We start from the raw sequence: 27,580 nt of genomic DNA, 5'->3' as shown, positions 1-27,580 counted from the left end.
TTAATCTGACACCTCCTTCTGTTTCCTGAAGTGGTTAAGATAATGCACCTTAAAAGCTATTTTCGGCTAATCCCTCATTCATAGAGCCATCGCAGCAGGTAACGCTGAATGTTTGTTTTGGCAGACTTTCACACCAGATGCCCTTCCTGACACAACCCCAATGGGATTTCTGTCTCCTCCAGGATGGATCTGTAAGCCACTACATCAGGATGATGCACCTTGAGACCGTCATGGTAAGAAAGCATTAAATAAACTGGCATCAAATTAAAGAGAAAAAATAAACAGAGTGTTAGGAGTGTTAGGAGTAAGAAGTTTTGCTACCACGTGCTGCCAGAACAGATTCAATGGCCCTTGACAGCAATTCTATAAATCTCTGCAACAACATTTTTGTACAACAACATCTTGTCACTTTAAAGGAAAATGCCTTCAGCGTCCTGACACATATTACACAAACATCTACAGCTTGCAAACTGTTAGGGCCCAGTTTTACCTGCTTTCTTTTTTTCTCTTGACTGACTCTTAGGGATAAGAGGCAGGACAAGCACCCTCTTAGATTTATAAGAAGGATTCTCTAAAGGTCATTTGGTATGTAAGTGACACAAAACATCCCAGATCACAAAGTCTTGTCCATGACCAGGAATCCCTAATATATACTGCAGGAACGCTGTTAAACTGTAGCACACAATCTTCACACTCTCATTTTACTGCCATCACTTCTATCGCTTGACTTCATACTGCTGCTGCGGTGTGCGTGTGTGTGCATGCATGCGTGGGTGGGTGGGTGTATGGTTCTGTAAACGTGAGCTCCGCAGCAGTTACGTAATCCACATTTCTTTTTTAGTGTACATAAACAAAGTTAGAGACCGAAGTGCAGCAAAGTAACGTCACTTGTCTTCACTGCAGCACAGCCAACCCATTTATTCACTTACTCTGAAGAGCAAAGACAGCCACAACTTAGTTTTTGTTGCCAACGGCATTAGCAGGCAACATTTAGAGCACGTGTCTAACCCAGTGTTTCTACTACTTTTAAAAGCTGAAAGATAAAATGCCTGCACAGTACAGCAAATCAGCTTAACCACCATGCCCCCAAATCTAACCTTATGAATCCACATGATGTCAGAGCGAACACTGAAAACTTATGTGGATCAGGGCAGTAGGTCAGTGATGAAAACTTGACTGTTTGATAACCACAGAGACCTGCACCTTATATCCTATACTCCGTTTGACCTGGTATGTATCAATAAGAAAATGCCAATCATGAACCCCAGTATGGATAAAGGTAGTCCTGCTTCTGGCCATACTTATCAAGACTCACAATATAGGGCTTTGGAGCGTGATGTCACGGGAGCTGGGCCACGCCCCCTCCCACCATGACAGTAGGCCAAAGAAAGTACACGGAAGTGTCAGCTATGGTTCGTACGTGCTGCGTTGTCGGTTGCAACGTTAGATCACACGATAGGGAAGGCAAGAAGCTGGAAAATGGGCTCACTTTTAATCGTTTCCCCTCCTGGAGGCAAGGGGAGGGATTTCATGTATCCGATATTACTAAACGAAGATGTCAGGCTTGGATTGCAGCGGTCAGATGAGCGGATATCGAGTTCTCTGCCATCCCCAATTTTTTGTTGGTTTGCTCGCAGCATTTTCTTTCCGGTGAGTCCTAAATAAATTCATATCTCTCTTAATAGGCTTTTAGTGTATTTCGAATGCGCTGAGGTCATAGATAATTAGATAAAACATCGTAATGTGTGATGCTATAGAATCACGTCATGTTGACGGAGTTATTTGGCATTATTGCAGGCATATGAAATATGAAACAGAAAAGAAAAGTATGTTTATTTTTTTTATTCAAGATCTGTTCACCTGTAATTAGCAAGTACATACACATGAAATGCAAACTATTTACATGGCAACGCACAGCTGGCAAGCTGGCTGTATCTTGGTCATATGGTCAACGTACTCACAACGTGGAGGCTTAAAAACGGCCAAATCTTGTACCCAACTAGAACTAGATGTGTGTCTCCAGGAATTTATAATTCCAAAAAAGATTGGCCGTGTATGCGCTGACTCCACAGACAGGGTAAGCGAAGATATCGGGATAGGACAACGGCGGTAGGCTGTCTGGGTTTCCACTCCACTGCCTTATTTCATACGGGTCCACACGCTATTTTTTCCAAGTACCATCTCTTGGCGTCTGGGCGCAACGGTCACGATACAGCCCTTTGTCTTTTGCGTTGATTTTAAGCAAGGTTCTGGCAGTCCCGCTTCCAACACAGTGTGTTTGTTTTGATTTGTGGCCTTCTGACATGGCGCCGCAATCCCACAATGCACTGCGGCGTGACGTCAACTCCAAAGCCCTATACACCAAGATCATAGACTGTATTTAGAAGACGGATGCAGCCACCAGCAGCCATCAGCCATTGGTTTAGGACCTTACACTGAAAGCTCAATGTTAGCATTTTGGCTGCTACCATGTTATTTATTTATTTTTAAGTCCTAAGTGATCACATATGAAAAAGAGAGTGGAGCGCTACTTCATAAGCTAACTGCTTCTATAGCCTGTACACATATATTGCAAAGATACAGAACACTGCTAGTTAGTTCTACATAACATATTAAACCCACACTATAATTTTATTCACAAAGACTGAGGCACAAACTTCTGAAAAGCCTGTTTCACTTAGCAAGTCATATTATTGTCCTTTAATGCAGCCACAGAGCCAAATTTAAGCCTTACCAGCACACAGACAGGAAGCTATTACATATATGTACATATGTTGTACAGAAGTTCATTAAAATTGCCCTCGACTCCTTTATTCTCTGACCAGAGTAAACACTTTCCTGATGAGTTTATGGGCTTGGTTGTTGATTTTGGATCATACTGAATAAAGTTCAAGTTTAAATCCAAATTATTATCATTTTTAGAGTCATAAATCAGGATTATTTAGGGCATAGGTGTCAAACTCTGGCCCGTGGGCCACATTTGGCCTGCAGTGTAATTACATTTGGCCCGCGAAGCCATACCAAATTATTATTAGAGCTGGCCTACTGATATTACACAGCTAATATATATATCGTTTAGTATTAAGCCTTGCTTGTTCCATATTCAGTTTTTCAGCAAAACTTGTTTGAGTCCATAAGAAAAGATTCATTCTTATATCTGGAGGAAGATTTTTTTTTCAATAAATATTTTTTTTTTCAATAAATATTAATGTTAGCCCGCAACATTGTTCCAGTTTTGAATTTTGGCCCACTGTGTATTTGAGTTTGACACCCCTGATTTAGGGTATGCTAATTAGCTAGTTATTTATGAATCACAAGACATCACCCTAGGTGTATGCATAGTTCTTTCACAGTCAGCTCCACCCCTTTGTCCTTGTCTAGTATCAAAACATGACAACAATAACAAAAAACTCAGCTCAGGACTTCATAATCAGTCTTCAGTAAGCAACTGAGGGTTGCATGGTGGCTACATCCATCTTTTACCTACAGTCTATGACATGGATAGGTAACTGGTCTGTTAGAGCGCAAACACATTTAAACTCATGACTCCTATATCAAGCCTTCTTTGTAACAAAGAACCCTCATATAAAACAACATCTGCTTTTCTTAAAGACCCTTTCCTTCAGCTTTTACAGCGCAAAAATACATCTTTTTTTTTATTGTTTACCTTTATGTTAGAAAACTTCACACACATAACATTTTGTGTTCTGGTAATTAACGTGATAGGGGATTGGGTTGGAAAGAAAATAGCTATGTTGTGCCTAAAACAGCACAGACTGAATGTGTCGGGGTTCAGCCAACTCTCCATGCCTGTTTACATCTTGTAATGGATTAAAAGGAAGTAGTGGGGATTTCCACTGAACAGTCGGATCAGTGATAAATGCTCCAGTGCCCACTTTCACTATAGCCCTCCATAAACACAGGGCTTCAGTCATTTGGAAACTTGAAACTTTTCCTATGACTGTTCTCTCAATAATGAACAAATCTCAGGTCACAATGAGGCCAGTCAGGAGGCTAAACACAACTCAGTGGAGGGGTTAAAGTCAACTGTGCATCCGGTTCAGGTGAAGCCAAAGTTCCAACTTGCAAACACCACCAGGGCTGAGGGCTCGGCACACCACCCGTGCAGCTTCGTGAGCAAACGCTCAGTTAGTCCTCGTGGATAACGGAAATGCCAATGTTGTAAATAACGTCCAGCGGTTACTTAAAGGAGTCTCCACGCCGCCGTGACGCGTTTATAGCGGGGAGCAGTTACCGCCCAGCACCGGTGTGCCCCCCCTTCTTAAAAGCTAACCGGGATGGGCTGTTGGGGGAGTGCAATACACCAAAGAACAACCTACCTGCTTCCACCGTGTCCGACAGGTCGTGGTTGGCTGCTGTCCGGGGAAACTCCTTCAGTTTTCGGCAGCTGAGGTTGAGGACGCCGCTGGCCGCCGCCTCCTCCAGCGCCCGCTCCAAGCCCCGGTTGGGAGGCAGGTTGGCGCTGCCGATGTGAGCCTGGACTAACGGAGAAGAACCCAGAGGGGGGCGAGCCGACTCCGGTCCCAACATCGCCATAATTTTCCGCCTCTCCGCTGCGCGTGTCCGTGTATCGGTTATGTCCGAGAGAGCGCGCGGGGTTGGCTACGTTCAGGTAAACAGCGGGACACTGACTTCACAGACGTCCGTGGCCGTGCCGCGCGTTCTGAGTTCGTGATTGTCGCCGCCGCGTCTGCCTGGAGGTCTGCGCGTGTCGTCAAGCGTCTCAGTTGGACGGTGCGACATCCGGGGAACAAATTTCAAAATTGTACACCGACCAGGCCAATGTTACGGTGGAATGAAATAATAAATACGAAGCCGTTTCGGGTATAATTTAGATATTCATTTTTTAAATTTCAAATTAAATATTTCAGACACAAATGTAAAGGTCTTACCATTGAAATGTGGTTATAAATCCAGATACGAGGGGGAATTAATATACCATGATTGCAAATGTATAAGTAAAGCACTGTTAATGCAATTGTGTAAGTGGTTATGTGGCCTCAACTCTGTTCTTATAATCTATTATATAAAGATGACTGACGATATTCTACTGCGCTACGATTTTTATTTTGAAAACAGTGTTTCCGGTCTCACGCCGCATTTCTTCTTTCTTTTTTTTCACTCAGTGCGGCTGCGCACTAGCCTTTTGCGGCCCGTGAAAGGCAGTGAAAATGAAAGTGGGGCTGAAATTTAATGAACAGTGACCTCTGCTGGACAAAAGCGACAAACACATTTCGCGCACTGAAGCTTTCTCATAGAGTTTAATCTCTGTTATATCTGTTATAGTTAGTTATCTCAGAAATTTTCATTTTGCTTTAAAACACAAGGTTTAAAGACTAAAGGGCTGGGTGTCCTATTTTGCAGTTAGGCCTGTGCTTAAGTTATGGTGGTTTCCTTTTGACTAAAGTGGCTGCTGAGACCAAGATATCCAGGTCACACCAGTTACCTTTAGCAAGGATATAAGAATAAGTAACTACTAACAATGCAGTGAAAAGTGTATAGAAGATTGTAACTACAGTTCTCTTGTAATGTAAGTTCTCTCTGTGTAAGTTTTAGATTTAACAATTGGTACAAACCTTCACAATTTTTTCTTCATTTTTAATGTCATATTTACACTATCTGCAACACCACTGCTGCAGTTTATGAGCAGTAATGTCACCAGTTCCAAATGAACAATAAATGAACCATAAATATACATTTGATCAAATTTTATTGTTTGAGATTAAAGCACCGGAAAGCAGCTCTATGAGAGGAGAGAAACTGATTCGTGCTGCAGGCCAAAAACCCTTATTTACAACCATCCTGTGTACATGAAGCGTGTGTGTGTGTGTGTGTGTGTGTGTGTGTGTGTGTGTGTGTGTGTGTGTGTGTGTGTGTGTGTGTGTGTGTGTGTGTGTGTGTGTGTGCATGAGTGATAATGAGAGAGTCCCACCGGGAATCAGAAGGAAGTGCTGAGTCAGCTCATTACATAACAAGCTTGCATCAGCAGATGATGCACAGTGCTGACCCCTGATTACACTGAGCACCATCACTTGTTCATACTTACATACTTGTGAGGACCTTTGCTAACCTAACACACAACACATCTTACAGATTAACTCAAACTCAATAATTATTGCAAATTTTTAGCCAGTTTGCTTTTTGCATGCACAGTTTAACCATATGGAAAAGATATATATAAATCTTATAAAGTTTGTATCTGTCTTGTGTGAAACTTGTGTGAAAAGCATACAGGACTGAAAACAGATATAAGAGCCCTTGAAAAATTATATAAATGAAACTTGGATGTTTTGGATACTTACTAAAACAATATATGAAAGTAATGAGAAAGTGGCCACTTTCATGAGTAAATCATATAAGCCTTCTATGATTCACTGTATGAAGTAGGCCACATCTTATGCAAGTCTTTTATAAGTTTTTACTATTTATTTTCCACATGGGTATAATTACATATGTCCTTTTTTATCTTCATAAAAGTCAAAGCAGAGAAGAGGGGAGTAACACGAAGCAGTGGAAGGAAGACGTTTAAGAAGCGACTCAAATATTTCTCACAAAAAACGTTTTTACCAGTTAGAGCTTTCTTTTCTTTCTGATATCACAATTTTCTGACATAAAGTGATGTCATGTCAATGAGGTACCAGGATGTAAAAATGTGTGTTTCAGGAAATGTGTAGCTCGTGTTTCCTTTTTAAGCACTTTTTTTTTACCCCCAAAATAGTGACTATGTTACAAAAAAGTTGAGCTCACTGTAAGTCAATTATGTGGTCTTCATAACAATGAAAGAGATCTGATTAAGCCACAAAATAACAGAGGAATAGACGACACTGACTCCAGACCAAGTCCCTACTTTCTATGGCATTTTGAATGGCATTATCAAAACATATGTTGTTGTTGTTGTTGTTGACTACAAAGTCTGGTATTCATGTTCACCAGCTAAAAAATGAGGAAGTACACCAAATATGCAATAGTATACACTTAAAGTGAAATTCAAATCATCTCTGGATGTTCATGCTTGAAAGAATGAAGTGCTGCGGTTTAAGATTTCGGTGTTTCTTTCCCAAAAAGACTCAGTCATCTATCTTTATCTTTTATTAAAGCAAACAAATGAGTTGTAATGTTTATTTCATAATCACTAATAAAAACAGCCATATTTACTTACAACATTTACTGAATCATTACATTTAGACTTGTAGTTTAAAATCAGACTTATAAGAGTTTTCTCAGATGACTCGTCTTGCTTTGTCTACTGGATCAAGTTACCCCTTAAAGAGAAGACATGGCAAAGTTGAAATATATTTTATTCATCCCAGAGTTGTAAGGTCTCTTTGTTACAGCAGTTAAAAATTAACTGAAAAAGTCCTGAGCATCACGAAAACATTTAAATCACTTCCCCCCTTCAGAACCTGGTTTGAATTTCACCAGTCGACTTGACCGTGTCTAAAGTACTGTGCAAAAGTTCTATGCTATCTCTCATGTTGCTAGGAAAATAGGAAATGTTGCAGCAGTTTACTGAAACATCCAAACCTCCATGGAAATGCAGTATATGAAGTGAACACAGACAGGTTCGCTTGTCTGTCACAGACAGACAGACAATTCCTGGTTGCATCCTTTATATCTGAAATACCAATTGTTCTGAAATATCAACCGAATGTCAACTGACGTTGAGCTATGTCTGGGCTCTGAAATGCTGCCACCTGGAGGTAAAGACTGGAGGTAAGTGTCTCAATCTGATCACGTCTCAACAACACCCTCGGCCATTGATACTTGTCTCTGTACTAGAACTTCCTCTTTCACCTCTGCCAGCTGCCAGCTAACATGCCAGCCTTTGCTGAGCACTGAGAAATGTCACGTAAGATATGCTGCTGAACGAAACCTTTGCACTCGCGTCTGTGACGGTGTTTAAATTGAGGAACCTTTGAACACAACATTTAAGACCTGCAATGGGTTTAAGGAAACACTTTTGCTCCTATAATCGATCTGATTATATTTCATTAAATGTTCCTTCATTCTTTAGAATGAAAGAAACAAGAAATATTTTAATTATATGTTATGTGTTATGTATTATGAACGCTCCTAAAATAAAAGCATGACTTAATACATAATGAATCAACTCCCTGTTATTAAATAGTTGAGAAAAAGTCAGAAGCCTGTGTTTTTTTAAGTGGCAGATTACATATTTAGGGTAATTTTGTGGTAAGGTGCTGTGCGGTGTACTGAGAGCTTCTTGGTGTCTCTGTTCTTAGTGGAAAAAAAGCCCAGCACTGACAGAAAATACAAACCTGATTTAAATACAGGAAGTGCTGAAAACCAACCAGCCCTCTTCCTTTCTCTCCAGCTGCCGCAGCTTTTTGAAGACTCGCATTAGTCTTCCCTTCACCAGACTGACAGGTTTCCTCTTCGAGTCACTAACTGGTGAGTAGCCTGAGCTTTGTGTTCTGGTCAGTGCTGCTTCTGCTGTCTGCCTTCCCCCCTCTCTCTGCTTCCAACGTGTTGCTTTTTACTTTGACTGAAACAAAAAAGGGAAATATTTTAGACATTATCACTTACAATTAGAATCTACTTCTGCATTCATACAGGAAGCTCTGTTTGCTGATTAAAGCGAAGCAGCTCCTTGAAGATATATGAGCGATATATAAGAGAGATTAATCAGCAGGGCTCATGTAGAAACTGCTTTCTGTGTCGCTTTGAGAGTAATACATTTGTATTTGCACTGAAATATCTTTGGCTGTTTTCTTCCTTTTTTTAAAAATCTCAAATCTTTGAAATCCACTTCTTAGATTTGTTTGGGGATACATTTTGTTGTATATGTGTGTTATGAGGATACAGAGGGTGGACTATAAAATAACTGTAGTTTTAGTTGGATGTGAGGTCTGTTAATGACGTTGAAGGCTGTTCAGTGCTACATTTTCTCATTTAATTTAGTTCTTTTGTGTTTTACGCTGATTTCTCATCTTTGATTAAACATTCCAGCTTTATTCAGATTCAAAGACGGTGACATTCGGTTCACAACACTTCAGTACCAATGTAACCAGTAACCACTTGTGACACCTCAATTTGATCGTCATGGATCATGTTTTAGCCTAAAATCCCCCTCTAGCAGGCCTTGTCATTTATTCCCAGGTAGAAGTAAAAAAAAAAAAGTAAAAAAGCAGAAGTTGGCCATCAGGGTGCCCTAAACTCAGGACCAATAAGCTACAGTGATGTCAGGAAAGTTCTTATCTTTTTAAATCACCAACTAACCTCTGCATTATGTTAGGCAGAACTGACTACGTGTGTCAAGGGTAGTGTCGTGGATGAGAGAAGGAGGACCCAAACGCTGGACTCACAGGCAGGTAGGTGAAGGTGGATGTTTATTGCCGAAGGAGTGAGCAAACAGTACAGAGGGAGGAAATGGCTGGCTGACTGAATGAATGAATGAACAAAGGACTGACTGACTGACTGACTGGACATACAGACGACATCAGACATACATCATTAACATCAATGACACGACAGAGAACTGGTGAAACCGAGGAACTTAAATACACAGGTTGAATGATGACAATGATTGGAAACAGGTGAGTACAGGGCTGAACATAATCTGACTAATGACACGGGAGACAAGCTGACACGGGAAAAGACAGGAAGTGAGAACATTAATGTGGCAAACCAAACTGAACATGAACAAACTGAAATCACTGGGTCAACGACCCAGGAACCCTGACAGTACCCCCCCCTTCAAAGGCCGGCACCCGACGGCCAAAAGAGAAAGAAGAAAAAAAAAAAACCAGAACAGGGCGGGCGGAGGGGGCCCAGGACGGAGGGACGGAGTCCACACCAAGACAGTTCAGGTGGGCGCCCCCGCGGCCCGCGGCCGAGACGAGACAGTTCAGGTGGGCGTCCACGCGGCCCGCGGCCGAGACGAGACAGTTCAGGTGGGCGTCCACGCGGCCCGCGGCCGAGACGAGACAGCTCAGGGGGCCGACCGTGCGGACGGCAACGGCGACAGCACTGGTCCGGGGGCCGACCGCGTGGAAAGCAACGGCGGCGACGTGGGCACAGTTCGGGGGGCCGGCCGTGCGGAAGGCGACGGCGGCCACTCAGGCGAAGGCGGTCGGGGGGCCGGCCGTGCGGAAGGCGACGGCGGCCACTCAGGCGAAGAGGGTCTGTGGGCCGCCCACGACGGCGATGGCGCCCGGCCAGAGGCCTAGCCAGCGGTCTAGAAAATGGCCGTTTAGCTCCAGACCCAGGCGAGGCTGAAGGCTCTGAGGCTGCAGCGGACGAAGGCTCTGAGGCTGCAGCGGACGAAGGCTCTGAGGCTGCAGCGGACGAAGGCTCTGAGGCTGCAGCGGACGAAGGCTCTGAGGCTGCAGCGGACGAAGGCTCTGAGGCTGCAGCGGACGAAGGCTCTGAGGCTGCAGCGGACGAAGGCTCTGAGGCTGCAGCGGACGAAGGCTCTGAGGCTGCAGCGGACGAAGGCTCTGAGGCTGCAGCGGACGAAGGCTCTGAGGCTGCAGCGGACGAAGGCTCTGAGGCTGCAGCGGGCGTGGGTGCAGCTGAGGCTGCAGCGGGCGTGGGTGCAGCTGAGGCTGCAGCGGGCGTGGGTGCAGCTGAGGCTGCAGCGGGCGTGGGTGCAGCTGAGGCTGCAGCGGGCGTGGGTGCAGCTGAGGCTGCAGCGGGCGTGGGTGCAGCTGAGGCTGCAGCGGGCGTGGGTGCAGCTGAGGCTGCAGCGGGCGTGGGTGCAGCTGAGGCTGCAGCGGGCGTGGGTGCAGCTGAGGCTGCAGCGGGCGTGGGTGCAGCTGAGGCAGAGGCCGGGCGGGGCGTGGGTGCAGCTGAGGCAGAGGCCGGGCGGGGCGTGGGTGCAGCTGAGGCAGAGGCCGGGCGGGGCGTGGGTGCAGCTGAGGCAGAGGCCGGGCCGGGCGTGGGTGCAGCTGAGGCAGAGGCCGGGCCGGGCGTGGGTGCAGCTGAGGCAGAGGCCGGGCCGGGCGTGGGTGCAGCTGAGGCAGAGGCCGGGCCGGGCGTGGGTGCAGCTGAGGCAGAGGCCGGGCCGGGCGTGGGTGCAGCTGAGGCAGAGGCCGGGCCGGGCGTGGGTGCAGCTGAGGCAGAGGCCGGGCCGGGCGTGGGTGCAGCTGAGGCAGAGGCCGGGCCGGGCGTGGGTGCAGCTGAGGCAGAGGCCGGGCCGGGCGTGGGTGCAGCTGAGGCAGAGGCCGGGCCGGGCGTGGGTGCAGCTGAGGCAGAGGCCGGGCCGGGCGTGGGTGCAGCTGAGGCAGAGGCCGGGCCGGGCGTGGGTGCAGCTGAGGCAGAGGCCGGGCCGGGCGTGGGTGCAGCTGAGGCAGAGGCCTGACCGGGCGATGCAGGCGCGGAGGCCTCTGGCCGGAGACAGGCAGGGCCAGTAGGCGCGGAGGCCCCTGGCTGAGGAGCGGCCGGGCCAGTAGGTGCGGAGGCCCCTGGCTGAGGAGCGGCCGGGCCAGCGGGTGCGGAAACCCCTGGCTGAGGAGCGGCCGGGCCAGCGGGTGCGGAAACCCCTGGCTGAGGAGCGGCCGGGCCAGCGGGTGCGGAAACCCCTGGCTGAGAAGCAGGAAGGCTCACAGCTGGCTCTGGGTGCTGTGGCCGCAGGTCCGGGAACTGGACGGGATGGTGGACAGGTGACTGGGAAACAGGAGGCGACTGGACTACAGGGCACTGGGCGGCAGACTGGGCTACAGAAGAGTGGAGGACAGGTGGAGACTGGACTACAGGTGACTGGAGGACAGGTGGAGACTGAGCTACAGGTGACTGGAGGACAGGTGGAGACTGAGCTACAGGTGACTGGAGGACAGGTGGAGACTGAGCTACAGGTGACTGGAGGACAGGTGGAGACTGAGCTACAGGTGACTGGAGGACAGGTGGAGACTGAGCTACAGGTGACTGGAGGACAGGTGGAGACTGAGCTACAGGTGACTGAACTGACTGGACAGCAGGTGAGGGAACTGATTGGACTAAGGAGACTGACGGATAAACAGAGGCCGGTGAGGCTAATGGCTGAGCTAAAGAGTGAGCTAGTGACGGAGATAAAATTACGGCTTGGGCTCGTAAGGCTGGTGCCTGGGCAGGGGACAGTTCAGCTAGTCTAACCAGTGATACTGCGAGGGCGTGAAAAGCTGGATCAGGAGGTGGATGAAAGGGTGAAGTAGTAGGTGGACCGGTTAGCTCTTCCAAGCCTCCAGGGAGGTCAGGCTGGGTTCTGGCTGCCCTCAGCCTGGGCGCTGGGACAGGCACAGAAGGTGGCTGGACACCAGTCACCCCCACCCGAGAAACAGGAGCGGGTGTGGAGGTAGACTGGGTCACAGCTGCCCTCCTCCTGGGAGCTGGCACTGGAGTGGGTGTAGGCTGACTGATAGGAGTGGAAATAACGACTGGGTGAGTGACACTGACAAGTCTATCGGGTTGTATTCCGGTCTTTCTGCCACCACTATTTACAGTTTTTGACTGAACAGTCTTTGGGGAGCCAGAGCAAAAAAGATCTTCCCAGTCCACATCATCCTCAAGGAGGGAAACTCCCCATGAATCGGAAAAGAGTCTGTGGTGTGTTTTAAGTGGATAATCAGATGAGGGGTGTGGAAAACAGTCACTGGAACTCACCACCGGGAGTTGCTGAACAGAGTCCGTTTTATGGCGGCGTGTGCGCCGCTTTCCCCGGGAAGAGGAAGCGGGCCGGGTAAACGGCTGAGCCTCTGGCGCGGTAGCCTCCGCTGAGCCGAGATGGGAGGTGTAGCCGCTGTGCCGTGGCGAGGCGGAAAGGCTGGAGAGTGAAAAGGCTGGCGGGCGAGCGAGGAGCGAAGCGGCGGGAGAGCGAGCGGCCGAAGCTTGGGCTGTGACGCCCACTCTCCGCGGCGAATGCTCCGGTGCAGCTGAGGCAGCAGGTGGGGGAACGTGGCGTCTCCGAGGCCCGCCCAGAGCCAGGCGAGTCCCCTCAAAGACGTGCTCTCTCTCCGCGAAGAGCCGCTGTTTTCCCCGAAGCCCCTCCGTCCAGCGAAGGAGCGCTGCCTCCTGCCGCTCGAAAAGTTCAGGGTCCGCTGGGTCCACAACGCGGGGTCGTGTCATTCTGTCAAGGGTAGTGTCGTGGATGAGAGAAGGAGGACCCAAACGCTGGACTCACAGGCAGGTAGGTGAAGGTGGATGTTTATTGCCGAAGGAGTGAGCAAACAGTACAGAGGGAGGAAATGGCTGGCTGACTGAATGAATGAATAAAGGACTGACTGACTGACTGACTGGACATACAGACGACATCAGACATACATCATTAACATCAATGACACGACAGAGAACTGGTGAAACCGAGGAACTTAAATACACAGGTTGAATGATGACAATGATTGGAAACAGGTGAGTACAGGGCTGAACATAATCTGACTAATGACACGGGAGACAAGCTGACACGGGAAAAGACAGGAAGTGAGAACATTAATGTGGCAAACCAAACTGAACATGAACAAACTGAAATCACTGGGTCAACGACCCAGGAACCCTGACAACGTGTAAGTCATGTAAAAAAAAAAGTTAAGTTGTAAGTTGTAGTTATCTGGTTGTATTGACAGCAGCTGAAACTAAAGACATGTCCTGGGTATTTTTATTTTGTTTTAGTTGGCTTTATAAGCGTTCGAGTTTTTAAAAAAAATTTGAGTTCAAACAATAAAATAACTTTTTAAACGTCATTAATTTAACAAGTTTCTCAGTGTTACCTTTCACTGTCAGGTCTTTACAATAACCTTTATGTAGACTGATATGCTTCGTAGTTCTAATGTTTTGTCTTGCGTACAGGATAGTGCTAATTCTCACAGAGTGATGTCTCCAACACCCATTTTTTTATCAGAGTCACACCCACACTGCACAGGCTGGGTTATTTTACAAAGCATGAAAGCTTAGATCTTAGATCTTTCTGCACATGGTTGTTGGAGTTTCTCGGCTGAGACTGTTCTAATTCTAGATGAACTAAAGACTTTGCTAGCATGTATTAGCTTTTATGAAGTATTGGCCACAGTAGCTGTTTTCCAGGAGAGTTTGTGAGGTCTTTGAAAGCAACTGAAATGAACGATTGATGTTCAGCCCCATCTGCTGTAACCTAAAAGACACCCATGTTCTGGTTCAGTTTTAGAAACTATCATTATAAAAACACCCAAATACCTCTGAACGATGGTTATACATAAATACTCTGCTATTCTCATTATTTTAGTATGATGTTTTATGTTTTTAATACACTGAATTCCTCCATTTGAATTCATAAGGCTGGTATGAACTTTTAAAAACATATTATTTTTTACAAGGATCTTCTTCATTATAGTAGTTGTGCAGCAAAACAAGTCATTAAGAATAGTGTATATAAACACATGCATCACTTAACTCTGTTAACTCTTTACATAAATGCTTAAATCCCCTTTGCAAACAGTTATCAGCATCTGTGGATGTAGTAATATTTATAACTTGCCAGTTGAAAGAATTGAGAACATCCAGAGAAGTTGATGGCACAGACAAACAGTTGCTCTACTTTGAGCTAATGAAATAATTCAGCTACACACTCTGTGCAGTTGTGACTTGCACAAGTAAAAAGTCTATGATGCCACATTTCCTGGGAAATGCATGCATTGCTCCACACTGGGAGTTCGGATGACAGTGTATTTGTAATTGTTTTAAATTTGAAAAATCTTTAACTCTCCCCTGAGATACCTTCACACTTTAAAATTTGCATTATGATAAAGATTTAGGTTACAATCTTGCATATCCTTGCCTAATGAATATGTATATTTATTTATTTATTTTTATTCTCATCAGTTCCAAATTGTGGCAGAACTAATAAACCTTCCCAACATTTTCAGCAGCTTAATAACTTACACAATATTACAGAACATTTAATACTTTCTGATCTTGTACAACCATTAGTCAATAACACAACTGGTACTTGTGTTGCCTCTGCTCTGAAAGCAGCAGGAAGTTTGCTTCAAAGTAATTGAGAAACAATGCCTCTCTTTTTCTGCACAGATGGGAAGCCACAGCACCATGTCCTCCTCTCTGTATAGTTCCAAGTATGTCAGCTGGTATGTGGACATAGTGGAGTCAAAAAGCCCTGCAATGGCATCTACAGGTAAGATCCAGCACATATTTGTAAACCTTCTGTTCTAGGCATCTTGAAAGACGTATGACCGCCACCACACAGGAAACACCAGAGAGTTACTGAAACATTTATCGCAAAGCTTTAGTTTAAAACTTCTAGGCTTTTAGCTTGAAATTATCTGGACATATCTTTTCCAGAACAGTCTCTGTTTCTGGTTCCAGCTCCAAAAATCTACGTGCAATTAAAACGAAGAATGCCTTTGGAATACATATTGATCAGGCCTAACTTTTTCTTTGCTGTCTCCCTTGTTTTGCTTTGCTACCAAACACAACAGTCAGCTGCTATGGATTCTAACCCACTTCTCCTTCTGTCACCACCAGAAACTGACAGAGCAGAAGCAAATTCATCATCTTCCCATCACCACCAGCAGACAAAAGTCAATTGCCTCAATTTTAAATCTTTCCTTGACTCCAAGTCAGACAGACTCAGCCACAGCAGTGAGGGTTTGAGTGATGAGTGTAAGAAAGGCAACATAGTATTGACAGATACTGACATCCAGAGCAAAGAGGAACTTTCTCTTTTGGATCCAGAGGATAAAAAATTCCACCTTCCCCGGAGCAGTCCGGTCATTTCCAGACGCAGCAGGCCCATCTCCTGGCACGGAGGAGTAAATGATACATCTAGTCCCAGGTAACCACTATATATGTTCAAAGCATTACAAAACATTTCAGCAATATCATTATTACAAATGATTGCATAACAAATAAAAAAATGACCAAGAAACACAGATCTACATGTGTCATAGATGGAATATACGACTAATTATATAAGAAATAATAACAAAGTGCGGTGAGATACACCTATCAGCTAAAGCATCTGTTGTGGCTGAGCAGTGTGTAGAGCGATCAGAGTGCAGTGTGCTTTTAAAAAAACACAATGCCTCCTCAAACATATTGAAACTGTCTCCCACATTCTGAGTGACTCTAACTTTTAAAGGGCAACACTGCAAGATAGATACTTTTCTAAAGTCTTGTTGTTATTCATTGGGGGTGAAGAAACCAGGGAAGGGTTTCATGGGTAAAAAAAGACAAAGCCTAAACGATTATATTACGTTTCTAAAGGTGCTTTGTTAGGTGATGCTTTTCTAAAATAAGCTGTAAGCTGTGATGATGGGCAAACCAGTAACTATCGTATCAAACTTGAAGTAAGAGTTGTGCATGAGTCATTCAGTCTTTTCTCTTGAGTGCTACAGTTCATGAATGACTTTTATCATTAGCTGTTTGGAATCCACACAAAGCAACAACTTTGTCCACTTGAACAAAGCTGCATGCTACATGATTTTACTGCGACAGTTCAGTACGCACAGGTAAACTGTAGGTGGCATAAAACATGTTAACACTTGTATTATTCAGATACTTAGGACCAGGAGTTAAAATGGGATTCGGCTGGTGGGGGAACCCTATAATTGGGTGTAGTGGTGCTGTGCTGTTATTCTGATATTTTCTGTTCTTTGGGCTAACTCGATTTAAATAAGACATAAGCAGAGAGCTAAAAGGCTGATTTCCAGACCTCTAGATCAGCCCAGAGTATGGTATGGCCCCGGGCTCCACCTGGCCCATTTGGTTGCCCCTGCCAGTGTGAGGCCAATTGGAAATTGGGATTTAAGCATAATATAGATAGATATACACCCAGTTTGTCCCATTTCAGCCAGCAAACAGTCCTTACATTTTGTGGGAAATCACAATAGAACTTAGTTTCTTTTGCTGTGAAGATGATATGAAAAAACTAAACAAAACAAAACATGCATTTATGTCTGCAAGTAAATGCCACTTCGAGTTTGCTGGCCCTGAAATATGTCAGAAAGACTGATGCAGAATATAGAGCAGGGGTCTGAAACTTGCGGCCTAGAGGCCACTTGTGGCCCACGTCACACCTACTTGAGGCCTGTATATTGACGTGAAGAAATATAATACAATTTGGCTCTTGAAGTTACCTTTTTTTTAGGGAAGATTTGTTTGTTGTTGACTGCAATGTTAAAATAAGTCCTTTAAAAAGCAAAAAGCTATTTAATATGAAGGCAATATGAACAGAGAGTAAAAACATGTTGAGGGATTGAGTTTAGTGAGAGTTATTTGTGAAGAAGACAGTTTTCACTAGCAGTCAAAAACTCATGTGTACACTTATGTCTGCATTCTTATCATAGCTGAAGTGCTGCCACGTGTCTGGTCAGAAACAGTTTACCGATTTGTTTCTTTGGTAGTTCAATAAAAGGCTTCAGTTATTTAAGAGTCACAAAAAAAGTCTTCCTGTTTGTAGTTTTGTCTTGTGATACAATATTTGAAATTATTAAAAAAACGAACAAAACACTAGATTTTCAGAAATATTTGTGGGTGTTTTCTTATTTGTTTGTTTTTTGAACACTACAGTGGCCCTCACATGAAATGACAGTAGCAGCAGTGGCCTACAGCTCATTTAAGTTTGAGACCCCCTGATGCAGAGTTTTTAACACACAGTCTTCTAAGTATTTATTTACTGTAGTCACAGGTAAAGCCATGTGTGTGGTTTTTGGAGCAGATTACTATGTTTAAGGATTGAGAAATACAAGAACTCGACATCTGAACCTTTGCTAGCAAAGCTACACAAGCAACAAGCCCTTCTCTTTTTTTCTTTAACAATCTTTAATCATCCAGTTTTTTATTTTTACTTCCAACAAAATCGCTAAAACTGTAATTCATACTCTGATGGGGAGTTTATCAGTGAATGTTTGGTGAATTCTTTTGCACCTGAGAGGAAAGGAGCAATTAAGAATATGCCACTCTCCAAGCAAGATCAAGAGTCTTTCAACACCTTTGCAGGAAATCTGGATTTTCAGTTGAAAAGTGGACAGCGGAGCTATCAGGAATGTGTTGAGTGAAAGGCATGATTGGAGAGGCAAGCTCTGCAATGGGACAAACAGGCTGATGTTACAAACTATGGCTGTTCAAATCTGCTTTTGAAGCAGATGCAAAATGAAATTAACCAAAAACAGGAACTGGTATTTTTGAACTGTATCATACAGCAGGACGTGCAGTGTAAGTCAGTGCTAAAAATGAATCAGGTTTCTGATGCTGTAACTAAAATAGTCAATTTCATCAGGGCAGGAGCATTGAATCACCGACAGTTTGTTGCACTTTTGTAGGCACATCAGACTGAACATGGTGACATAGGTTCCCACACATGGGGGAGGTGGCTCAGCGTAGGCAAAGTGCTAAAAACAGAGCAGAAATTTTGTGACAAGGACATTCCAGAGCTCTCATATGCACAATGGAAAGCAAATCTTGCATTTGCTGTTGATGTGACTTTCCTTTGCATTTTCAAAACTGCAAATGATGTAATTAAACTATAAACAGAAAATCTGGAAATTTTACAAAACACACTTTGTCCACAATTGTTTGTGGGAATGTTGATTATAGTGATACAATGTTGGCATGTGCTTATTTCACATTTGCATTGACAAATTGTAACATCTACTCTTAACAGACAGTGGCCATTTATAGAGATAATATTAATATTGAGCCGAACTGAGTTCAGCTTTTTGATGCAGTTCAACACAACAGTCCCACCCTTGGGAAATTTAATGGTCCATCCCAGTCCTACACAATATGAAGCTAGTAGCAAAGGTAGAAATTATTAAAATAATACCTAACATGTGCACCACAGCCTGTCCTGCACCAGTCCAACATAGTGCATCACTGGAACCTCCACAGCGGTACAGCTAACTAACCTGTTCTGCCTCTTCTACACTTCACTAAACTGTCTATATTGCATACTTTTATGCATCCTTTAGCAAAAAATTAGGACACTTCAGTTAGTTTTGCAAGATGCTTCACAAAAAGGTATCATTAGTCATGTATAGATCTGATAACTATAAAATTAATTAAAGGAGAGTTAGAGTTAAGTTTTCAGTTTATATGGCTGCACCCTTATTTCCCACAGGGTGTCCACAGTGGATGGATCTGCATGTTTGATTTGGCCCTTCCTGATGTAATCCTTTGATTTGTGATAAGCAGTAGGAAGACACAAAGTTGGGCTCCCTTGAATCTTTGTTTTTGCTTCCTCCTGGTCTCAAAGCTTTTCCATGTCAGGTGAATCTGTTAATAACTACACCAAAAGTACATTTTTGTAAAAGAAAAAGTGTTTTTTGACCTATGGAGACATTATTCACCGTATATGTATCTAGGTAATATGCAGATTCACTTACTGTCTACACTAAGCTAATAAATGGGGAAAAGAAACAAATAACCTTAAAGTCACAACTTTGCCTTTTTTAGTGGAGTCGAACTCAGAGAAAAGGAAATGCAGCTTCACTGAGTTCCAGCTGTAACGCGAACTAAACACAGCACACGCCAATTTTACAAAATATGTATTGCTCTAAATAAGACACGGTGCTGTGTGAATGCCGTCCTGCTGAAACCAAAAGTCACCAGACTGCTCAGTACGCACAACAGTTCCTAGTTATCGGGATAGAAAAAGGGAACAGACAAGCGAAAGAAGCCTCATGAAAAACACAACCTTGCATTCCTCAGTGAGCAGGCTGGGAAAATTTCCTTCATATGAATGAGTATTTTTGTCCTTTAGTTTGTGTGTTTATTTTTTTAAATTACACACATGAAAAGTGCAGGCCCTCTCTTAGCATTTCACCAGCTGTCCCACATTGTCTCACAGACACACACTCTTTGCCCCACATTTAGGTTGTTGCTTTGTGGTCACCTCATACCTAATAGTGAATAGGAATATAGCACAGTCTGCTTACCACAGTGTTAATCTAGCACCACTTGATGGCGCTAAGGCTTTAGAGACTTCAGTTACTGTGGGATAACTGGCTGCTGGAGGTAAAGTAACACAATAAAACTAATAAGCTCATGTTAACACTACACAGTATGCTGTATATGTAAACAACAAGCTTTACTTCTTGTGAATAATTGCAGCAGGAGCCAGTGTTTACTGCTTAGGACTCACAGTGTTTGACATTTGAGATACTTTATGGTAAATGTCATGAAAGTTGTGTGGTTGCCAAGAGCCTATGAGCAAACAGGAACTGAAATGAGTAAATAAAGAGACCTTTATTTTATTTCTGCAGCTATGGTTTTATGCCTCAAAGTAAAAAGAAGAAACAGGATATTCCTCATGTTTCTGTTGAAAATACAGTGAACATACTATTTTCACTGCTCACACTAACTACTAACAACTAATTACTTGTTAAAGTGATGAGTAAACATTTGATGCCACTCAGCTGCTTGTCAGGTGATGCACAATATGTGCTTTTTAATGGTTAACATTTAATTTGGTGTTTATTTCTTGGATGATCTTCACTTGCATTGTTTTGAAACCTCTCCATCTAAAGTGAAATGTTTCTGCTTTTAGCTCGGACCCACCATCTCCTGTCTTTGGTTCACCGTCTCTGGGTCCCCAGGAGTGGTCGACATCCAGCAGTGGGGAGGATCTGGAATCCAAACCGAGCTCCTATCAGTTGTCATTCGCAGTGGAGAAGGCTAAAAAGCAAAGCTCTACCTCTATCTCATCAAATCTGAAACGGCTTCTGACTCCCAGCCTCCACCTTCCCTACAGTGGTCAGCAGGGATTAGCTGAGGAGCATAAAAGGCGGACCCAGAGTAGTTGCATTCCCAACAACACACCAGGTAAAATAGCATTACTGGGGTTTACTGATTTTTGTTTTGTATTTTTCAGCTGTGTCAAGTAGTAAAGGGTGGCTGGCAGTTTTATTGTGCCTATAAGGAGACTAACCATGTCCAAAAACACACTAACTCTATGATTTCATTCCCGGTTTTGAGCTGCAGATTTTCTTTAATAAGGGAAAAGATTATTTAGGATGGCGTCTTTCAAATGTACCACAAACACTTCTGAATCTCAGCGTGATGAAGTTAAGAGACATAAAAGTTGACGGCAACAACTCATAAAAACCCAGACGTCACACTGTACTTGTAAGGTGTAAAAGTAAAAAAAAAGAATAAGAGAAAGTTCTGTGAGGAGAAGGACATCAGAAAGAAGCTGGATTCAAGGCATGAGTGTAAACTCAGGGATTCAGGGAAAACGTATACGATAAATAGGGATTATTTTGAACTGTGAAACATGTAAAGCTACTCCAGGCTTTGACTGTAGGCCTTTGTACACATTTATATTGCCACCTTTTCCTTTGGCATAATCTTGAGAAAACTTTTTAGTGTTTTATGAATACCCACGTTTATACTCTCAATAAAGCCCAAGAATAAAAATATAGAACTGAGCAGACAGTAACAGTGATACACTGAGTGCACTGAATGCAAATATGAACCTGACGTTAGCAACACTGAAAACATATAAATGTTAAAAAGGCTAGAAACCCAGTCAGTTTATTTATGTGTGTGTGTGTGTTTCATCAGGATGCGCTACCTCAACACAACAAAGCAAAGAAAGAAGCAGCAGTGATATCCCAGCATCCCCTGCAGAGATCTACAAGACCAGTTGTGAACTGGAAAAGGTACATTACATTTTCCCCCCAACAGTCATTCACAGTTTTATTTATTTTGCAATGAAATTAATAAAAGTAAATATAAAAACGCTAATGACACACCCCTTTATTTTTCTATTGTAAAACAAGCTGCTTATTTTAAAAATTATTGGCTGAGTCATACAACTGCAAATTATAAGCTACAGATATATGAAATTAAAGGTGGTAGAATAATGTCCCACTATTAAACATCAGTAAGGTATTAGCAAGTGCTTAACTTATCATTTATATATCAACAATCCTCCTTAGCATGCCATTAATAAACACATATCTTTATCCATCTGTTACTATTAGACCATGTAAATGTAAATCTAAGACACTGAACTTTTTTTTTTTTTTTACCTTATTGAATTACTTATGAATTACTTCATTTTATGCCTTTAATCGGGTTACTATAGTGTTTGGCATTAAATATAGAAATGTGAAATCACAGCCAGATTTGTGCCAGCAGACAGGTGCCAAATGCTCTCAGCAGCGTCTCACCAGTGTCTGTCTGTGTGCAGGAAAACGCTCATTTTATTGTGGTGGACATGGTGCTGGAGATGCTCGAAAATGCAAAATGGACTCTTAGCTTAGATCAGTGGCGTTCCACGATGGACACAAACTGCCTGATGTGCAAGGAAAGACATAAAAGCTCTGCACAGGAGAGTTCGCCACAGAAGCAGACATTTAGATTACACAGGCATAAAGTAAAGTACAGCAGAGTTGATCCTAGACGAGAGAGATACAAGCGAAGACATCTTGATGAAGACATGAAGATGTCACACAGAGAAACACACCCATGTGTAGAGCAGCAAACACAGGACAAAGCGGAGGAGGAAGCAGGGAAGGATGAGCCTAAACATCAAATGAAAACTCTGTCTGTGCTCTCCACTGACAGCGGATTCGAAGGTAAGAAATTCTATTTTTAATGAAACACACATTCCTTAAATAGTTCCTCATCAAACATATTGTTTTGACCAGGAATGGGTCGTCCTACATCTTCCTTTGTCCCAACTTTGTCCGGATAATGTTTTTAGACAAAAAGCCAGACTAAAAAGCTACAGGATGACTAATTTCTTACAGCCTAAATGCTGTGAAGATGGTATCAACAGGTTGATTGTTCCTTTCCACCAATCTTCCATCTGAGTCAAAAGCAACAAAGAACTCATATAAACATGCTTTGATCAGCAGAAAGTGCTTTCTTACTGTGAACGTATCTAGATTTTATCTGCGCTTGGAAATTTGAAGCCTACAGTATTTGTTTCCCCCCTAGTGTTCACTGACTTTATATCAGGAACTGATTGTTTTAAACGTTGTTTTTTTTCTATGACATTTATCAACACATATACATTATTATATCAACTAAATATAGAAATTATTTTCTTAATATTGGATTAAACGAGAATAAACATAATCATCATATTATGTGTTTCTGTTTCAGACTGTGGAGTTGATCATACACTAACTCAGAGAGAGTCTCTAAAAAAGTAAGAAAACCTATTCCTTTCAGTAAACATGCATTTTAATAATGTAAGCGCTTGTTCTTTTAAATCTGACTAAATCTATGATGTCCATGGTGCAGTGCTGAGCAGCTAGCCCAGCAGCTGGTGTTGGATTTCAAAAAAAGTTGGCTCCCTTCTACTGAGCTTCAGCGTGGCCGGCAAAGCCTTCGCAGCTCGCTTCAGGAGGTGAGAACAGCAACCACAAATCAACTATGACTATAACACTTTCTCAACTTGGTATTTTAATGCAAGATAAATATATAATAAGATATTGGTGGCTGATGACAAAGAAAACTTTCCCGCATATTTATTACACGTTGCTGGGACTGGACTCCAGAAATGACCACAAGTATCCTCTGTTCTTCCTGTTCATACCAGCTGCCGGGTACAGAAAATGTGGCGGTGAGCAGCGATAGCCTGACAGAAGAGATCCGACAGCGTACCAGGATGAGAGGATCCCTGAGCTGGGCACCACCACGTTTCCAGATCATCTTCACGGTCCAGCCAACGCACAGGTCTCATTTATATGTGATGACACAACAGCGCAGCGGAAAAATGGTTTATTTCTGATGCTATAAATGATTGTGTATTTAGAGCTGAATGTGTGTGGGTTTCTTTTCTTTGTTCAGACGAAGCGAGGTAGTGGCTTCGCAACACTTCCTGTGTGCAGGTTGTGGGACCGAGGTGGAGCCCAGTGAGTACTGCATTACATAATATGAATTGCAGAGGATTTTTGTTTTAGTTTTTATCTGAACATTACATTCGCATTCATAAAACCATTTTTAATCCCTCCACAGGAGAATAAACTATAGTCAGAAAATGCTTCCATTACCGAAAAAGCAGAGAGATTTATAAGTCATGCACTTCACTAATACAACTGTATTCAGCATTTTTGTCTAAAACTCAAAGTCATTCTGTGAAATGTAACTTTGTCATTTCTTAAAAAGGAATAAATAAATGTAAAAAACTGTTCCTCACTGAAATCATTGTTGTCTATAGTAATCAAGGTTGAGTACCAGTAAATACCAAACACAGGCCTCAGCCATGTCTTCACAATGTAACAAGCAGCAAAACCAAATATAAGACTCTCTGTCTCCCACCAGGGTACATCAAGAAACTGCGGTACTGTGAATACCTCGGCAGGTATGGAAAATAACATGTTATTACCCAAATATGAGCTAAGTTTTCCTGCAATCAGATATTAAACCATCTATATTTAAATAATGAAGTTATTACAAATGAATCATTGATCTGTTGTTATTCATTTTTGCAGATATTTCTGTGACTGCTGTCACAGCGGCTCAGAGGCTGTGATTCCGGGTCGAGTACTGTCCTGCTGGGATTTTGGCAGGTGATCAAATCAGACAACATATTATAGTAACTGTTAACATATGTTAAATGTATAGTTAATTCATATAGAAAACTGAAATGATTAAATGTCTTGTAAATGTAAATTACTTCTAAATAACTTGCAGTGCACTTCTAAACCCTGTAACATCATCATAACTCACAATAATCCTGATATTTCAGGTACCCTGTGAGTGATTTCTCCAAACAGCTGCTGGATTCAGTGTGGCAGCAGCCTCTGTTTGACCTGACCTGTGTTGGTAAAAATCTGTACAGTAAAGTGAAAGAACTGGACAGGTTTAGGGTGAGTTAATGACTAAATTATTACTGTTGTGCTTACCGTGATCATAGATGCCTGAAAGCAATCATTCACATTTAAAAACATATCGATAGCCATCGGAAGAATCCTGGCATTTTATTTATTCTTTTACTGTATTTAGTAAGTAGTCTGTGGAATTAGATTTCAAAGCCGATACTGAAATTCAATGACAAACTATTAGGTTGTTTTCATTTAGTTTTGTATTCCTTTTTAACATGTCCCTCTATCCTCCCATCAGGAGGTGCAGGATCAGCTGCTGGGAATCAAGAAGCTGCTAAAAGCCTGCAGATTATCACAAAGGTAACATTTGGAGATAATACAAAGTTGATATATATTGTATGTATGTATAAACAGCTCATGTCCTTGTTTTATAAAATAAAGACATTACTTCATTTACAGGTTTGGCAGTGGATCAAAATGTGTTTTTCATTAAATTTGCTGAGTATTTTTTTATGTTTCTATCACATATTAAAGAACTATTACAAGGATTTATTAAGTTTCAAAAACCTTTTAATGGTAAATAAATAAAGAGTTTGGCCGTGACTGTATGCTAGGTATAAGATTTACTAGTTCACACACGGTCTAGTAACTACTTAGTAACTTAATCTGCCCTGTGTTTGTGTCCTAGTGTGCTGGCTGAGCTGGAGCATCTCCCTGCTCATCTGAGGGAGCAGTCAAACCTCTTCTCCATGGATGACCTACAGAAGGTGAAGAAGGGTCAGCTGGTTCCACAGGCCAAAGCAGTGCTGCAGTCTGCCATTACTCATGTGGAAAACTGTGAGGTCAGTCATTCTGAACCAGATGGCTCCTGGCCTCTTTAATGTTATTTATTAGCTAGAAAGTACAGACAGTACATTTCTACCTAAGGACAGTGTTATTATTTTCCAGTGCTGATGATATGCATTTGGTAATTAAATATTATTGCCGCTTACCTAAATTAAAAGCATTTCTAATTTTAAATGTATTTTAAAGTTAGGGATTGTAGATCTCAGGCCCATTCACCTGACTTAATATGTAAATGATGACTTAAAGAAATAGCTTTTCACGACTCCTATCCTTGTGCCCGTTTAAACAAGTACGCAACATTTCAGACAATATTTCAGTTAAATACAGCCAGGAATACAACACATGTTTAGAGGAGGAAAACGTGTGAATGTTTGTATGAAATTAAATCATTTTGACTTTCTTCTCTCACTTCTTTCACACAGCTGTGTCTTGCCCGAGGTTTTATCTGTGAGTTTTGCAGAGAGAAAGACATCATCTTTCCTTTTCAGACAGACATATGTAAACGCTGTCCAGGTGAGCATAGACAAAGCGAGATGCAGTCTGTGTTCCTCTATAGACTAAAACCAGGATTGACTTAGTACAACTTCATAATATTCTTCTGACAACCCCCCCACAAATATAACAAGTAATATGCTGCCACTGGGTTTATATGCAGGATACATAAAACCTATGAATATCTTCTGTCTTTCACAGAGTGCAAAGCCTGCTTTCACAAAAAGTGTTTTGTGGTGAAAAAGTGTCCAAAATGTGCACGGATCCAGTCTCGGAAAGACCGTCGGAATGAATCCATGAAGAGTGACACCTGAAGCTGCAGCTGTTCTGTGTTGCAGTGGTTCATTTAACACTTTTTAGCTGCATTTTCTTTTCTGTAACTTCACATAAAAACACTTTTAATATGTCAGTAAGTTTCTGCTCTCTCATCCTGCTTATCTCTTACTACTTAAACCACACTGTTAAACATGCATATTCCTTTACATGACTTAATATTTCCTATGGAAATTTGATCGGCACGAGAGTGATTGTACCTCAAAAAACAAGATAAAGCACTTAAATTATGCAAAACTGTTTTTCCCATTTTTGGCAGGTTATATGTACTTTTCAGTGTAATGCTGATGGACAGCATATCCATTCAATAGCTGCTTGCGATGTTTCCATGTGCGATATTTCATGTCAGGATTGTTGCTCAACAGAAATAATATATTACACATTACTTACTTAATCTCTTGCTGAAGAAAGCCACTAGGTACACTAACTATTTAACCTCTTTTGCGTTATTCCATAACATGGCCTGAGATGCATTTTTTCATGTAGATTCCAGTCAACAATACAAACCTGAAGCTACAGTCCCACAAACACTGACACGAATCCCCAAAGAGGGCACATTAATTTTCTTTCATAATTTATATATGAACACAAAGTCTACAGCATGCCTGCAGAAAGTCAATGTCCTTTTAGCAGCAGCAGATGTTTCAAATGCAACTGTTTCTGTCCAGGATGCAGTGTGCACATTACAATTGTGATACTGTCCTTTCATATAATGAAAATAAAAATAATTTCCACAACTCTACTTGTGAAAAGTTATTGAGAACTTTGCCATTTCCTTGTTCAACCCAACAGTGGCTATATATTATAGGCTTATCATATAAAATGAAACATAGCTAGTACCGCTAGCCGTCAGAAATTTGTAGTAGAGCAAAATGTTTTCATTTGAAAAGCCGTGGAGCCCAAATATGATGTGTCAGAACAGGAAATTATAATTTAGTGGAGTAATTGCACTGTCAACTATCACCACCTCTTGGACCAGGTGGCCCAGATTTAGACTGCTTTTGTATCATCCTAATACGTCCTCCTAATACTTTTGTACCCATCCTGTTTGCTAAATCTTGGAACTCTGGCCTGCAAAGTGTGCTTGCAATTATTATTTATCCCTTTGCAAGTAGTACACTTCCTTTACTTCCAGAGATCTGTTCCCAAGAATTCTGTCTGTCATTTCTGACCATGAGAAATCA

At 42.6% G+C, this 27,580-nt stretch overlaps 2 protein-coding genes across 5 annotated transcripts in view; one reads left to right on the top strand and one right to left on the bottom strand.

Moving 5' to 3' along the window:
- The window catches only part of lrch1 (leucine-rich repeats and calponin homology (CH) domain containing 1), a 103,732-nt gene extending 98,650 nt beyond the window's left edge, over nucleotides 1-5,082 (bottom strand). Inside the window, exon 1 of one of the 3 annotated variants that reach the window (XM_080903445.1) lies at nucleotides 4,341-5,082. In XM_080903445.1, the coding sequence (XP_080759571.1) occupies nucleotides 4,341-4,557 (217 nt within the window). In that variant the 5' untranslated portion in view covers nucleotides 4,558-5,082. The remainder of the gene's footprint in view (nucleotides 1-4,340) is intronic. The other 2 variants (XM_080903444.1, XM_080903446.1) reach the window with 2 other exon arrangements.
- rubcnl (rubicon like autophagy enhancer) lies at nucleotides 140-27,116 on the top strand. Of its 2 annotated transcripts, XM_080903442.1 has the most exons (18): nucleotides 140-233; nucleotides 8,357-8,433; nucleotides 15,016-15,118; nucleotides 15,469-15,778; nucleotides 20,492-20,766; nucleotides 21,508-21,605; nucleotides 22,139-22,526; nucleotides 23,059-23,104; nucleotides 23,200-23,305; nucleotides 23,498-23,634; nucleotides 23,749-23,813; nucleotides 24,223-24,262; nucleotides 24,393-24,470; nucleotides 24,650-24,770; nucleotides 25,024-25,085; nucleotides 25,414-25,567; nucleotides 25,994-26,084; nucleotides 26,265-27,116. In XM_080903442.1, the coding sequence occupies exons 3-18, from the start codon at nucleotides 15,016-15,018 to the stop codon at nucleotides 26,375-26,377; spliced, it is 2,187 nt and encodes a 728-aa protein (XP_080759568.1). In that variant the 5' UTR covers nucleotides 140-233; nucleotides 8,357-8,433; the 3' UTR covers nucleotides 26,378-27,116. The 2 variants fall into 2 exon arrangements, with proteins under 2 accessions (XP_080759568.1, XP_080759569.1); XM_080903443.1 differs by lacking the exons at nucleotides 140-233; nucleotides 8,357-8,433 and having other exon boundaries at nucleotides 14,938-15,118.
- The last annotated feature ends 464 nt before the right edge of the window (nucleotides 27,117-27,580 follow it).

This window comes from Rhamphochromis sp. 'chilingali' (assembly GCF_963969265.1).
Source record: "Rhamphochromis sp. 'chilingali' genome assembly, chromosome: 14".
NCBI lineage: Eukaryota > Metazoa > Chordata > Actinopteri > Cichliformes > Cichlidae > Rhamphochromis > Rhamphochromis sp. 'chilingali'.
This window is presented reverse-complemented; position numbering and strand designations above follow the sequence as displayed.

Coding starts and splice junctions, on each gene's coding strand:
- rubcnl (XM_080903442.1), top strand. CDS start 15,016: ATGGGAAGCCACAGCACCATGTCCTCCTCTCTGTATAGTTCCAAGTAT. Junction 15,119..15,468: donor CCCTGCAATGGCATCTACAG/GTAAGATCCAGC, acceptor TGTCACCACCAG/AAACTGACAGAGCAGAAGCA. Junction 24,263..24,392: donor TACTGTGAATACCTCGGCAG/GTATGGAAAATA, acceptor TCATTTTTGCAG/ATATTTCTGTGACTGCTGTC.